The sequence below is a fragment of the Heliangelus exortis genome, chromosome 1, assembly GCF_036169615.1.
Source record: "Heliangelus exortis chromosome 1, bHelExo1.hap1, whole genome shotgun sequence".
In the NCBI taxonomy this organism is placed as follows: Eukaryota; Metazoa; Chordata; class Aves; order Apodiformes; family Trochilidae; genus Heliangelus; species Heliangelus exortis.
Window position 1 is genome coordinate 155,402,212 of NC_092422.1, and position 14,895 is coordinate 155,417,106.

At 42.4% G+C, this 14,895-nt stretch overlaps 1 protein-coding gene across 3 annotated transcripts in view; it reads right to left on the bottom strand.

The window, feature by feature from the left end:
• The window catches only part of ITPR2 (inositol 1,4,5-trisphosphate receptor type 2), a 258,336-nt gene that overhangs the window by 100,532 nt on the left and 142,909 nt on the right, over positions 1-14,895 (bottom strand). For all 3 annotated transcript variants that reach the window (XM_071733154.1, XM_071733153.1, XM_071733155.1), the window contains one exon: positions 14,484-14,592. In XM_071733154.1, the coding sequence (XP_071589255.1) occupies positions 14,484-14,592 (109 nt within the window). The remainder of the gene's footprint in view (positions 1-14,483; positions 14,593-14,895) is intronic.

Here is a 14,895-nt window from a genome sequence, read left to right on the forward strand (position 1 = left end):
CTGGAGAGTCTCCCAGAGAAAATAACCTATAGATGAGAAAGTCCTAACACGCCACCTGCACTCACAAACTTCAGCTGTCTGCAAACCACCTTCCTCCGCCAGCACTGCCCCAACCCGTCCCTCCCCAAACCTGAGGTATCAGCTTCCCGCCCCGACCAAACCGCGCTCAGGGGGCGCGGGCAGGAGCCGCTCCCGCTGAAGCAGCAGCAGCAGCAGCAAAACCCAGCGCTGTCATCTTCCTGCCACCGGGAGGGCAGAGGAGAAGGCGGGGGGGTTGTTGTTTGTTGCCTTGTGCTGTTTTTGTTTGTTTCCTTGTTTTCCTTGTGCTGCTGTTGCCGTGGCTGGTGGGAGCCGGGTTACATAATGCTCAGTCTGGGGCTGTTTGGGGCGGTGCGGGGCTGCGCCATTCTGATATTCCCCCGCCGGACCTACGCCGGGGGGGGGAGGGAGGGGGGTAGCGAATTTATCACTTCTGTAATCAGCCCATTTGCTTTCTAGTGCCTTCAGCAGCAACGAGCTTATCTCATGCGGGCTCACGGTGCGCTCACAGCCCATCTAATTGAATTTCAGGGCCCGGGAGCACTCGGGGATGGGTGAGGGGATGGGGGGGGGGGGCAGAGGAGAAGAACGACACGTGACGCGCCCCCGCCGGCGCGCGCTGCCAGACACTGCGGGCGTTACATAACGGGCACGGTGCCGCCGCTGCCGCCGGCCCGGGGGGAAACGGGAACGAGGGGGAGGAGGAGGGGGAAGAGAAGGGGAAGGGAGGGCTGCCGGTGCCCGCCCAACCCGGCCCAGCCCCAGCTCCGGGTCTGCTCTGCCGTGCTCTGCTCACATGCGCGGTCACGGGCCTCGGCCGGCAGCACGTGAGCGCTCCGCCGAGCAGTTCGTTAAACCGGCTCGCCGGGCAAAGGCGATTACAGCGGGTGCCGAATTGTAGAAGGTGAAAAAAAACCAATAAAACCCCCAAAAACAAACCAGAGCAAACCTGCGCCTTGCGCTCGGTCCCCCTCCCCTTCGTCCCCCACCTCTCTCACCCCGGGGACAGCATCCTGCGGCAGGGCTTGGCTCGCTGCCCGGACGCAAAGCGGCCGCCGCCACACACCCCGGGCACCCCCCGACTGCCGCAGCACCGGTGCGGAGGTGGCTCTCATGGCATCGTTTTGGGGTTGGAAAAGACCTTTAAGACCGTCGGGTCCAACCGATAGCCCAGCGCACTGGCAAGGGGGCTGACGGATGCAGTGGGGCTCGGGGAAAGGTCCCTCTCCCCGCTTAGCGCATAACCACTCCACCAGGTAAACCCTCCCCTGGAGGGATTTTCCATAAACAAGGCAGGAACTACTTAAGAATGGATATATACGAGCTGTTGGGGATGAAAGACGCTTCTCCCCATGTCAAAGAGGAGGGGTAGATCCACTTCAGGCAAGGGGGTTCCTACCTCTGTCACCATCTGCATCACTAAATAAATAAATGCAATAAATGCCACTCTCAGGTGGCAGCTGAGTGCCGGGAGGAGGGCAGCCTTCATCCACCTCAGCTTGTGACATCAAGCAGTGCTCAGCATCATCATCAGTGCTTGCCTACCACAGGGAGGTCTGCAAGGGGACCCTACACTTTGGCTTTTCTTGGATCACCCTCTTGGGCTGCAGCTTTTTGGAGCTACCTTGACCCAGAATTTTTCTTTCAGGAAGAGCAAACGTTGCAAGTCAAGTTGGCCAACACAGCAGGAAACGTCTCTGAAGTCTGTGTAACTCAAGAAGTGACTCTCTTCATGTGTGCTAACATTTCAGCATATTTTAAAAATTATGCTTTTTCCCAATACAAGCCAACTTCAGAACAAGAATTTATGTGGATAATCCAAAGCCAGGCTTACTAAATCAGTGTTTTTAAGACTTTGCACCATTTTTTCAACAAATCTTTCATTCACAAAGCCCAGGAGCACACTGTTTGCTTCATTTAACAGGAGAAAACAGGCGCCCTGCCAGCTGTTAGGTTCTGCACTGTCATACACAAAATCCTGCTTCTACTTTCAGAGAGACCTTCTTTGAAGGTGAGTCAATTGGTCCTCTGGAGAGAAGCCCAAAACAGGAGCTAGCTCTGCTCCAGTGACACGTGTCCACAGTGATCACTGAGCAGCACACTCAGGGCAAAAAGCGATGCCATTTGCGAGTAGCCTGTCAGAGGGGTGATCAGTTTCCTTCCCTCATCCTTCAGCAACCCTTCTCACAGCAGAAAAATCTAGAATGAACTAAATCCTGGGCCCCAAACACTGTTCGTCAAGTCAGAAACAAGCATTATGGCATTATATCTGTTCACCAATTTCAGAAAAAAAAAAAAAAAAAGACAGTTTCCCCAGGGTGGCTCTTGCTCAAGTCAGATGGGCACTGTAACTTGTTTTAGCTGCACATGTGCTTTTCTAGCAAGTACATGCCTGAAAGAGCTCCTTTGTGCACTGCTGCAGCTGCCCAGCGGCTGGTTTGCCACCTCCTTTGGCTTTGGAGGCCCCTGCTGGAAGATGGAGATGGACGTGCACAGTGTAGTCTGGAGCAATAAAGAAGCTACTTTTCAGCTGGCAAAGCTGCAGTGGAAAAATTAAAAGTTCAGAATTGTGCAGAGGGCTTGAGAAAACACTTTTCACTTGCTCTAATTTTATTACCTCACGGTTCTTGTGTGGCTGGCTGAGTAGTAAAATCACCCAGCATAGGGCTTAGAAGCAAACCAGACAGTGCTCAAAGTACTGAACTTAAGACACAGAAGCCATAAACTCTTGGCTAGTTCAAAAGAAAACATTATCCCAGCAACAATTCCTTTCCTGCTCTCACACACAAAGTCTTTCTCCAGCTAGAAATCAGAACAAAACATAGAGAAAACGAAGAAGCTTGTGCAGAAACAGGAAAGCTACAGATTATTTTTGAAGTCATGGGAACTTCTTCCCAAATAGTTTAGAGTTTAAAAAATAGGTTAAATATATGTTGAATTAAAGTTTATCAACTGGTTGACTTCCTGTTTGGTTTTGTTAGTTTTTTTGGGTTTTTTACTGTTAGTTTGGTGTTGTTTTGTTTTGGCTTTTGTTGTTGTTTTTTTCCAAGAAAAAAGGAAGTAAAAGACCTGTATTTGGAGTACCTGCCAGAATTTGATGCTGAGTTAAAACAAGCTCTTTCAGTACCATAGATATGGAAATAACATTTATATAAAACAGCTCCATTTAAGTTAAGCGACTCTCTGCAGGCCACACCCCGGAGAGCAAACCCTTCTAATCAACCTCACAGAGCATCAGGTAGGACTCCAGAAGGACACAGGTCATCTGTCACCTCCTGATCCTAGCTCAACACACATGCTTGGCATGTTCAAATGCAGCCAGCACTGCTTTCACTTCACTGCCTTTCCTCTGCCTGTGTGGCATAGCAGGTTATTTGCACACACAGGCAAAAATAGGTAGCACTTGCCCCGACTTCTGCAATACAAATTACTTGTTTCTGGCTAAGCCCACCACAGCTCAAACTAATCTCTTAAACTTGTTACTCTGCCTGAGGTTTTGTTTTTGTTTTTTTTTCCCCACGCAAGGATTTCCAGACACAGCACCAGAACAAAAATACAAACTCAAATAACAAAACCTGAGTTTTTCCCGTGTATGTTATTCACTGTGAGAGCACTTAAACATAAAGAAAAAGAACAGACTAAACTGTTCAACTTCCATTTTTCAAAAGGCACTTCTAGGTCCTTACAGTCAGTTTTACTGTAAGAATTAAAATGACAGCACAAACAAAATGCTAGCAACAACCAGGACAAATTAAATAAAGACTGTGACATATAACCAGAACAATCCTCTGCACCACCCAGGGTGAATTTACTGACCATCACCCACTTTTATTGCCAGCAATGAATTAGGCAACCTAGTTAATATGGGTCTCTTCACAAAATTAAGGGAACTCAGGCTGCATAGTCTGTTCTCCAGCAACTTTTCTAGCACCTTTTAAAAAACAGCCTTGTACTAGTAAAAGAGGAAGAACTTCCTGACAACCTGCAGGACTTCTGTGATTTGTTTAAATGGAAATATTTTCATTTTTGGAGAGCCACAGTCAAATATTTGTATATCTAGAGGAGTTTGGTTATTTTTTCCTAAAGGGCTAAAACTCTACCCAGTAGAGTGGTCTGGAGGGTACCCTAGAGCTGAGAGCATCTAGTTGGTTGTAGATGAGAAAACACTTGGTTCAAGTGAAGCTTGTTGTTCCCCTAGGGTCAGTAAGAAGTCTTCATCCCAAAAAGCCTGAGAGTCAAGGTTATCTAAATTTTTTTGGCACCTGACTGGCATCCACCCCTACTGGATGTGGGGCTAAATGGAACAAAAATGCTACCATATACAACTAAGGAGTCTAATAAATCAAGTTTTCTGCAGGAAAGAGAAGAAAGATATTTTTTTAAAAAATGAAAAAAAATTAAGGGGGGTGGAATAAAAGGCTTTCAGGAAAAAGCAATCTAAGAAGACATTGCTAGGGTAACTGCACTTGGGAACAAAACGTTTTGGACAACTCTGCCAAGAGGAATTTTCAGAGTGATAAGGTCCAGACCCCAACCCCAAGTGACAGCTCTGCATGTGGAGTTACCAACACTGGTCCAAGCCTTCAGAGCACGTTTCCTTGTCCCACAGCTCAGAGGCTCAGAGCCAGCACAGCCTCTCGCTGACATCCAGTCTGTGTCAGCACGTTACACTCGTGACTCTGGTACAGCAGAAAGCATTCACACGTGGGCACTCCAGGCAAGATGCAAGCACTGGTGAAACTGCAGTGGGAAGAAAATGGATTTATCGGGCCTGGCTGGCAAGGTGCCATGTGCTGCCCATGAAAAGCTGTTGCAAGGTAAACAAGGCACAACCTGCACAAAGTGTTCACTGCCATCAACTGAAAGAACACTTTCAGACTCTGGCCAACAACAAAAAAATAAACTCATTGCAAAAAGCCCAGGGGTCAAAGTGACCCTGAGATAATTAAGCTCTTAATCCTCAGGGCAATCACCAGTTCCACAGCAGGCCCCTCACTGGGAGGCCTGGCCAATGCACATCATTTAGATAGTCTGGTCTCTTCCCCATGAACTCCAGAGGTCAGGTAACCAAAAAGGAACCTGGCTTTTATTTAAGTGAACAAACACATGCATAATTCAATAAAGCATATTTCGAGCTCTGGGATTTGTAAATTAAGATTGGAAGATCAGACACTAACGACGCACAGAAATCCCAAATAAACTACTTGTAATTAAAAAATCTCATGGTTTTCAAGCCAAATCTCGTGATTTGTTTGTGGCCTGACTCAGGGTTTTCAGTGCTTGGGGTTGGCAACTCTGACTAAGCAGGGATATGAAATAAGAGCGAGAGTGACTGTCCGCCAGGCTTCTGTTTTCCTGGGACAGAAGACAAAGCAGCTCTGACAATTCCAGCTGGCAATACCATCCAGGCGCTCCTCCAAGGCCAAACATGCTGGGTAAAATCCTCATCAGACAGAAAAAAAAAAAAAAATCCTATCAGAAGCAATCACTGTGGTTGCTGAATAGCTGTTTTCCAAAGTTCAATATAGCATATACCTTCTTTTTCCTGAAAAGGGGGAGAGGGGAGGATGGACCACATTACAGACTAATCCCTTGCCAGATGTCATTAGTGATGAAGGCCCTGAGAAATTACGTGAGTATGAAGCACATCAGAAAACAGTGAGTTTCCATTTCTTCCTCATGTCTGGCTAGACAGAGACTTCAAGATCAGCTTTCATCTGTGGCCTGGAATCAGCCCTCCTCTGTGTCTTGCTTAGTGTGGCAGGGGTGTTAAGCAAGTAATTGCAGTCATTAAAAAGAAAAATATCTTACTTGCTCCTGCTCCCTGTCACTGTCAAATACCAACTCCTTCATTAGGCTTCCCCAAACCTGTTTCAGCACATTCCAGCAGTTTCTCCCTGCTCCTGATGGAGGTAAGTGGCTCTCCAGCTGGGGCATACATCTCCAGCCATGCCCCTTGAATCCACCTGAGTGATGCCAAATTGGGAGCATTCCTCTCTTTGCTGATAACCCCAAGTGTCCCCTCACATCTAGTATTTGACAAGACAGTCTGTCCAGGGAATCTAATTTCCACTCTGCTACAACACTCAACCCTCTCTACCTGCTCACAGATGAAGAGCAGAAGCACAGAAAGAGGCTGAGTAGAAGGGCTTTGGCAGTTCTTGCTGCTTTTGCTTCCCCCTGGTAAGGCAAGGGCATAGCCCATCCTGGTATCTGAAAGAGATGCATTTTTAGTTCTTTGTGTTTGGATTGACTAAACCAAAACAGCATCATAAGCTGAGGTTTTCAGTAGAAACTCAGTTCCTGAAACACATTTCTGAGTTGTAAATCTTGGACTAAAGCAGTTTATGTAACACCACCTATGTGTATATAATCACACATTCACAGTGCCCTAAATAACCATGACTAACCATTCCATTATAATGAGTCCATTAGCCCTGCTTTATTGTATTTTCTCTTAAAACAGAGATCAAAGATTTGGATCTAGTGGCATCATGCAGATTTCATTTTTATTACTGGCTCCCCAGGTCTAGCATAAATATTCATTTGCCATCCTTAATACAATGCATTGAATTCTGCTCACTGCTATCTCTGGTGTGACTGCAAAGTACAAACAGGGCTGTTTCTCAAACATTAAATAAAGCAAGAGCAAATTTGTGACAGTCAACAACAACAACAACAAAAAAAAAAAACAAAAAACCAACCCCCCAAAATGAAAACAACAACAACAAAACAAAACCAAAAAAACAACCCAGAAAACAAAAGAACCCTTTTCCCTTTCCAAGGAAATTTAGAACCAAAGGAGACATTTTCTTTCGCCCCCTCCATGACTGCAGACATTTGACTGCTGTGGGAATTCAGCTGTGCAGAAGCGACTGCAGCTGACCTGCAGCTCCCACAGACAGGAGACATTTTTGAAAAGTCCACAGTTGCCACACAGTGGTCTCTGCGATACTGCAGCATTCCTCTGTGCTCACCAGCAAAAATCATAAACCTTACCTGGCAGCGAGACAGAAACTTTATGTTTAATAATAATACCAACAGCAACCAGTATTTAAAAGGGAGCAGGAGATGTGTGGGGAGAAACATCCTCCCCGCGCACAAAAAAAGGTTTATGCAGTGCTGTTCTCCTAAATTCCAAGAAAAACTAACCCTATCCCAAACTTCAGGATGCATGCAATTTGTTTCTGTGGCCATGCTCAGAATTCACACGCTCCTCTGAACTCCCCTTCTCACCTCAGTGGAGCTCCTCCCAGCATCAGACAGGCAGGGTACAAAAATCCTTACTGCACCTCTCTGTGCTGCTCCTGCTCTGCAAAGAAGCACAGAGCCAGGCCTCTTGGGATGGCAGCTGGATGGATACTTTGAATAAGCACCAATCACTAGAATTAGGGTGGCCGTGGGAATTACATTTTCCCTCATATTAAGTATCTTTGAGAGCATTAATGCATATCAGACATTTTATGTTCTAAGCAAGACTACCTATTCTTTTAAAAACAAAACAATATGGTAGGACACAGAATGCACATCCAAATATTTACCTTCTACTGTAACTCCATCATTAAAAAAAGAGATGGAATAAAAATAAATAATCTAAAATAAATATTTATGTTTATGCAAATTAATATAGCCTCACACAAAGCTACACACCTGTGGAGATGTGAACCAGATGATAAAACTGCTAGCTTATTTTGCATATTAACCTACAACACACCTTTGGTCATTTACCTTGCCCCTTGCCAATCTAGTAAAACCTGTTACTAAATTCCTAAAAATCCTTGGCTGCTTTATTCATGATTTAAAATAAATGAAAGAAGACAGAAGAAACCCCCCTTGATTCAGATGCTTTCATGATGTACAATTTGATTCACATAATTACAGTGAGCATGAAATTTAACTTGTAAATGAACTGAAGTCTTCAACGAAATCCATCCCACCTATATTTTAAAAAAAAATCCAATTATTGTTCACATAAAGTATCCTCATCAGTTCCATTCTTTTTTTTACCTGAGATTAAACAAATTCAGAGCTATGTGAAGGTTTCCCTTGTTAAAGAGCCCCTCCTTCCCTTGCACTCTTTCCATTTCTACTTAAGTAGTGATAGTATTAATAGAACGGATTGTCAAACAGTTTTCAGGTAGTTAAGCCTGGTTTGCTGTTCTGAATATAAGGTCCATAGAAAGGAACTGATAGGAAAAAAGAAGGGGAAAATAAGGAGCATCCTTATGTCACATACACTGGGTAAAGGGAAATTCTGGAACAGAAAATGGTCATTTGTAGTTCAGAGCAAATTTATTGTTTTGTCTGACGTTGTCTAAATCAATATCAACAGAGAGAAATAATTTCCAGTATCAGAAGCTCCTTTAGGGGAAATATACTGTATGTAAGAAAGGCAGATGATACAAGTTCCAAAACGATTTCTCAATCAGGATTTGGGGCTTAATATTTCTGAAACAAATCTGGGTAACAACATATCAGCTTTTGAAAATTTGATAAATATAAGATGCTGCAATGCTATAATCTTCAGGAAGAACTGTGCTTACAACCATTTTTTCATCCTGCCACTAGATTTGCTTATGACTTGGAGAACAAACAAAAATCAAGGCCTTGAAATAAAGATTATTAAGTGCCACCGAGTAGTGAATGCAATTGCTCACTCATGTATCAGCTAAACTAAAAGAAGCAAAAGTCTCTGGTGACACTATATGTGGACCATGGTGGCAGTTAACAATTACACATATTAAACAAAAAGCAAAATAATGAATGCATCCAGTCCTGCAAAGCAGCTAGGCACGTGCTTCACTCCCACTGAAGCAGATTAAGTGCTCTTGTCTTTCAGTAGATCAGGACATGACACTTCATAACAGGTCAGAAGTGCTGTCTCCTAACTTCCCTTGATATACAAGATTTAAAGTTCTTCACCAGATCAACAAGAGCAATGCACTCTTTGACAGAGACCAGTATAAGAAACTCACAAGTGGTCCAAGTAAAGTGGCTTTGAACAGGCTTCCAATCACAAAAAGACGGTGGCCCAACTGTGGATCAGATATCTGGGACCTCTTACTTACTGGAAAAAAAAAATCTCCCCTTAAAAAGAAGTCATGCTTTTCATATAGAAGGTAGCTGCATTGGCAGTTTTTTGCACTTAAAGCAAATCTTTATAAATCTGCATCTCTATACATGTACATGATTGGAAACCCAGCAGAGTATCTGAGGATGTCCTCCATGGATTACAGCAGTATTCTCCTTTAGCCCAGAACAATGCACATGATAGGAGGGATAAGTCATATCTCAAAGATCAAGGATTCTACCTCAGAACAGGCTAATTGATATTGTGAGCTAAAGCACCAAAAATATACAGCAATAACAACATGCTGTAGAGGCTGATGACCAGAGGCAATAGGTGTCTAACAACATCTAGCTAGTAAAAACAACAGTATCACATGCTTTATGGTATCTCTGCTTAATTATTCCAGCTTGAAGCCTAGAGGGGGAGAAAGTGAAACTACATTGTTTGTTTCTCTGTAGGATTTATTTCTTTGTCTTGTAAAATGTCAGCACATGGGTATAATGAGAAATTAGTACACTTTAAGGGTCTGACCACATTTAGTGTTTAGTCTTGCATATCTGAAAGCTCCGATGCTCCTGCTGCTGCAGTTTCAGGCTCAGAGGGTTCACAGCAGTACTAAAGTCTGAATCCTCCACTGCAATGAATCAGTGCAGGCTTCAGTTCTGCACCAGACCACCACCTTTCTGCCATACTTTGTCACTTCACCGTTGTGACAAAGCCACAACAGCAGCTTCCTGACCATACAAGATGTACATGCTGGTCACAGGCTGGCACTGATAGAGATGACCAAACATTCTTCCTCCCTGCACCTCCAGTTTTCCCCAGACTCTGCGTTTTTTTCTGAGGAGAGAGTTTCTAATGAAGGATATGGCAAAAACGTCCTTTGCCAGCTGAAAAGCTCAAGGGATTTTTTTTTTTTAATTCAATATACACAACATTGAGCTTAAATATTCTCCAGTAGTATTTCTAACCCCCTATTATCTTACAGCCACACTGAGCTTAGAGAGGAGAATGGCATGTTGACAACAGGGAGAAAAAAAGGCCAGTGCACAGGCATTTTTATAAATGAAAATGGTGAAAAATTAATGTAAATGGATGGTGAAAAATTAAATGTAATTCTTCAGAATGCCTACAGTGTTGCTAATCCAAAATGTGAGTAGTAACACATATTAAAGAATTCTAGATCCTCTTCTTCCATTTTAAGTGTCCTTTTAACATAGGATACATTCAGCAAACCCCACATATTGAGTATTATTTTTTCCACTTTTGTTTTCACCTTCACATGCTGTTTATCTGAATGCTGCCTAATTCACAGATGCAAATAAGTAACATCTTCTTGAAAGGATGAGGCCATAGAATAGAATGCAGTTTAAATTGAGAATGTCTTTGACTCGAAGAGCTGCAACACTGGGACACTGCAGTGGCCCCCAGAAATATCTCCTGGCTTTGAAGACACACTTGAGACCATTTTTCCCAGCAGAAAAAGACCTGGAACTCCTACTGGTCTTACCTTGACTGTGAGATAGAGTACACTGGGACCAATGCTTTTGACAAACTCATTGGAATTTTTTTAACAGCTCCACATGAAAAGACTCCGGTCTTCTGGCACAAGAAGACCAAGAGCCAATAGTGGGTATGTGAGGGACTGAGAGGAATTAAATACATCTGTATTTACACCAAAGCTGTACAATTTTTTCACATGTATATTTGGTGCTGTTGCTGAAATCAAAGAGTAAAGGATAGCTTACGTTTTGTACGTCAAGTGGAATGAAGAAACCTTAACACTGCAAAACGAAAGGCTATGAAGCTACTTCTATGATTTTAGATCAGGGAGTGAGTGCAAATGTGTAAAAGCAAGACAAGATTTCTCATGAGTTTTTCCAAAAAAGGCAAAAAGCACAACTACTTATTTCTGACAGTGAAGCAGCTTACAGAGTCTTTGTTCTATTGACACTTAAAAATGCAGTTTTCAATTATTTATACTTCAACACCTAAAGAAGGAAAAAAGTATAAAGAGTGTATTCTGCAGCACAAGTAACCCTTACTGAAGGGTTCAATCTCTTTTAGTGTTTCCCTTGGGGACCCCCAGCTGGCAGGGGATACAGGCTTGGCCTCTGCCATAGTCTGTAATGCACAGTCATCCATTAACACTCTGATCAGCCAATAATATTACATTAAACTTGTCACATGCACACATTATCAGAGAGTATTTTTCACCACCAGAGATGCTGACCTCATTTAAGAACACTTAGGAAATCAGATGGTTGTCCATGGCCAAGACATTGACATGCCAGCAGCTGGAGTGGGTTGGGAGTGGGTTGAGAAGTTGCCATATGACTAATTCTGTCAAGAGTTCAACAACTTCATCCAGTTCACTGAGGGAGGGTTTAGTGTAAGCCTCTTTGAAGTGACTGGGAGAACTGACCCCTCCTGGCCCACCATCTTGGTTGTAGTGACATTCCCTCTCAGCAGGGCAGCAGGATGATGGTAAGATTTTAAATGCTCCAGTCATTTGCAAAGTGAACATGCATCAGTGGTCCATGTGTTGCTCATGCTTTAGGAAATGTTATGCAGATTCAAACTGAGACACTGAGTAGGTCTAGAGGTAGCATTCACACAGAAAATCAAGCACTGTAGTGAAGGATAAATAGGTTTGCCTAAAAAAATTTAAAAATTCCAGACCAAGATCCTTCTGATTGTGTAAAACGGGTATAAAAATGGCCAGCAACAAGAAAACCAAACAAGAAAACCACACATAGGTGAGTCAGATCTCCTACACAGTCCTTCCTGTCTCTCCTGTTTCTCTTCTTACACAGGCTGTCTAAAGCAGGCATTTACCCATACCACAGTGACCCAACAGAAATAGGACTGGAGCTTAGTGTAGAACTCCTGGCAGATGGTAACAATCATCCACAGTTACTTATGAAAGCCAATCAATGAGCTAGAGGCTTTGTGTGTCATTTACATACCTTAACCAAACTTCTGAAAGTAAACTTTGATTCCTAACATGATTAGAGGTTGGGACACTAAGCAAAACAATGCACAAGCAAGCACTGCCTCAAAGGCTCACTGCGAGGACAACCGGGGATGGAGCCAAGAGAGCAGGAGCAGCCCTGAAACACACTGGCAAAGGGAGGTGCAATAATAAAGGTGAGGCAGTGGACACACAAACAGGCATAAAACCAGTGAAATTAGAACCTACAGCTATCTTTTCCTCCTGTTCCTTCAGTGAAACAGGCCACCTCCCAGTGGTCAAATGAAAGATGAAGACTGTAGAAGGTAAGGTCCCCAGACCTGGAGCTCAACTGTGAGAAGGGAAGAGAAAGAGAGTGAAAGAAATTCTATTTTTTTACTATTCTACCATCAACAATGACTCATAAGAGTAGCAAGCCAAAGAAGCACTTGCAAACCATACAAGCTTGTTTACACATTTGTTTTTTGCCCTGCATCCTTACATTTCTCAGTGTAAAATCTATGGGACTTGAGAGAAAGCATGAGGGGGAAGCTGTTTTTCCCAAAGAGCTCTTCCACCCACCATGGGCCACCCAGATGGTGGAGGTTATGTGAGGGGTATGGATATACACCTCTTATGTCCACTTGTGAGAACCAGAAGCTGGGCTGGGTGAAGAGGCCTAATATCCCAATAGAGTACACTCCCTCTGGTGGCTTCACTCCATCTGGCTGTACCAGCATCCACAACAGGGCACAAGGAGTAATTAGAACAAGCAAAATTTTTGTTTGCTTGTTTTAAGTCATACATTAAAGCACTGCTTTTTTTCCCCCTATAGATCTGAGATGATGTTAACGTTTGGTGGGTCTATGCAATTCTTTTGGAAAGGTTTTGCAAAGTTCATCACATCATACAGTTACAAAAACAATTTAATTTTTCCATGTAGCATTATGGACACAAAAAGCTATTCTAATAAGTATAAATAACAATTAATAATAATATCCGTTTTACCCGTGAAATTTATATTACAACATTAAAAAATTTGTTTCCCTAAGCCTAGCCACCTTTTTCTCTGAGCAGGAGGTGAAGAGGAGTTTGGTTTTCTCTGTGTGCTGATATTTTGTTATTGCTGCCTTTATTTTCATTTCACTGTTCTGCCTTGAGATTTATTTTTTTTTATCCTGTCTAGCAGGTTGGTTAGAAGACTGGGCAATGTTTTACCATGTCCATATGTTGAAATCAAAACAAACAATATATGGTCAAAACAAAGACACTGAATATTTCCCATTTCTAAAATATGGCTTGCCTGTCATAAAAAGGTGTTGGCACTATATTGCATCACATGACAAGACCAAAGTACTTAAATTTACAAGTAGAATCTCAAACACTCAGAAATAGGTCTGGACTTCTCAAGGTAAGGTTAGATTGGGGTAAGACTGAATCTCATAGCTAATATATGTGAATGGTGGATAATTTTCCCAGGTTCAGTAACATGAGTAAGTGCTGTTACTCAGACATCTGAAAATATTTGGGTGTAAAAGCCTAAGACAGTGAAACAGTGTGATACTGGGTTGTAACCAGTATTTTTTCTCAAGGTAAATTTGAACCCATGAATATACTTGACTAAACATGTCAACTGTGAATAAATGAAAATGACAGCACTGAGAGATTAGATAATAGCTCTATGATTCATATTTAAGAGCAAATAATACTGAAAGAATTCAGGGAATACTCAGAAATATAGATAAGAGGAAATCACACCAAAGACACAGCTGACATGTAAATCTGAATCCTCCAACTGATAACCCAAAGGCACAGGCAAGATGAAAGAAGTATTTGAAAAACTTGGTTTTGCAAGAGAAAACTAGGCAATAATGAGAGGGCAGTGCAAGAAATAATTATACTGACAGAGTACAGACTATGTCACTTCTTCCCTAAACTTGCAGCCCTGCTTAAGCATTACATATTCCTGTCAGACATTTACGAGTATTGAAATGTGTATGGAGTACAGAAGTCTGGCACCACAGGCAGCAGGGAAAAATGGAACACTTGCAATTAAAAATCCCTGTATTTCCAGTCGATCTTATGATAAAGTCAGATGGTCAGATGTGACGTAAGACTCGTCTCCAGAATTACAGGATATCCAATATATAATAATCATATATAGTAATACTCGCTACTGCTAATTCATTTCATCTGAATTTCCTTGATTTTTGTCAAGTCCCTGACACAAAACTCTGTAAGGCACAGAGTTTCTTTTGTTCCCATCTTCCTTTTTGCCTTACCACGTTGTTTCAAAGACACCACATTATCTTTAAAACACATAAGAAATTGAAATAGTGTCAGATTCTGTTACTGTCCTAGAGACAACATTTTAATGCCATGCTATTAGTTCTATATTTAATACTAAAACAGTAGCAGTACCTCTTCCGCAAAGTTAGTTTTCTTGTCAAGCATTTCTCGTAGCGTCTGAAGAATTTTAATGCAGAGCTTTTCTTCTTTCTCCATTAGCTTCTTTGTGTGATTAATCAACCTTAAAGTAAAATATTAAATCTTAAAAGAGCACTGCACATTGTTGCTAAGCCATACTACGATTTCCTTAAGTGAAAACTGTCTGCCACTATATTTTTTTTCTCTAGGAAAGAAAATAAGAGTAGACAAGAGAAACCATAATTAAGAAGGAAATGGGACTTTTGAGGTGTTGTGAGTTTTTTGCCAATTTGCGTATCTTGCTGCCCACACAGAAGGAAGAATTCTACGTTCACTTTTTATGAGTGCTTCCAGATTAAGATTCAAACTTGTTAGTTTATCCTTTCTGTATCCTTTTATCCTTTAG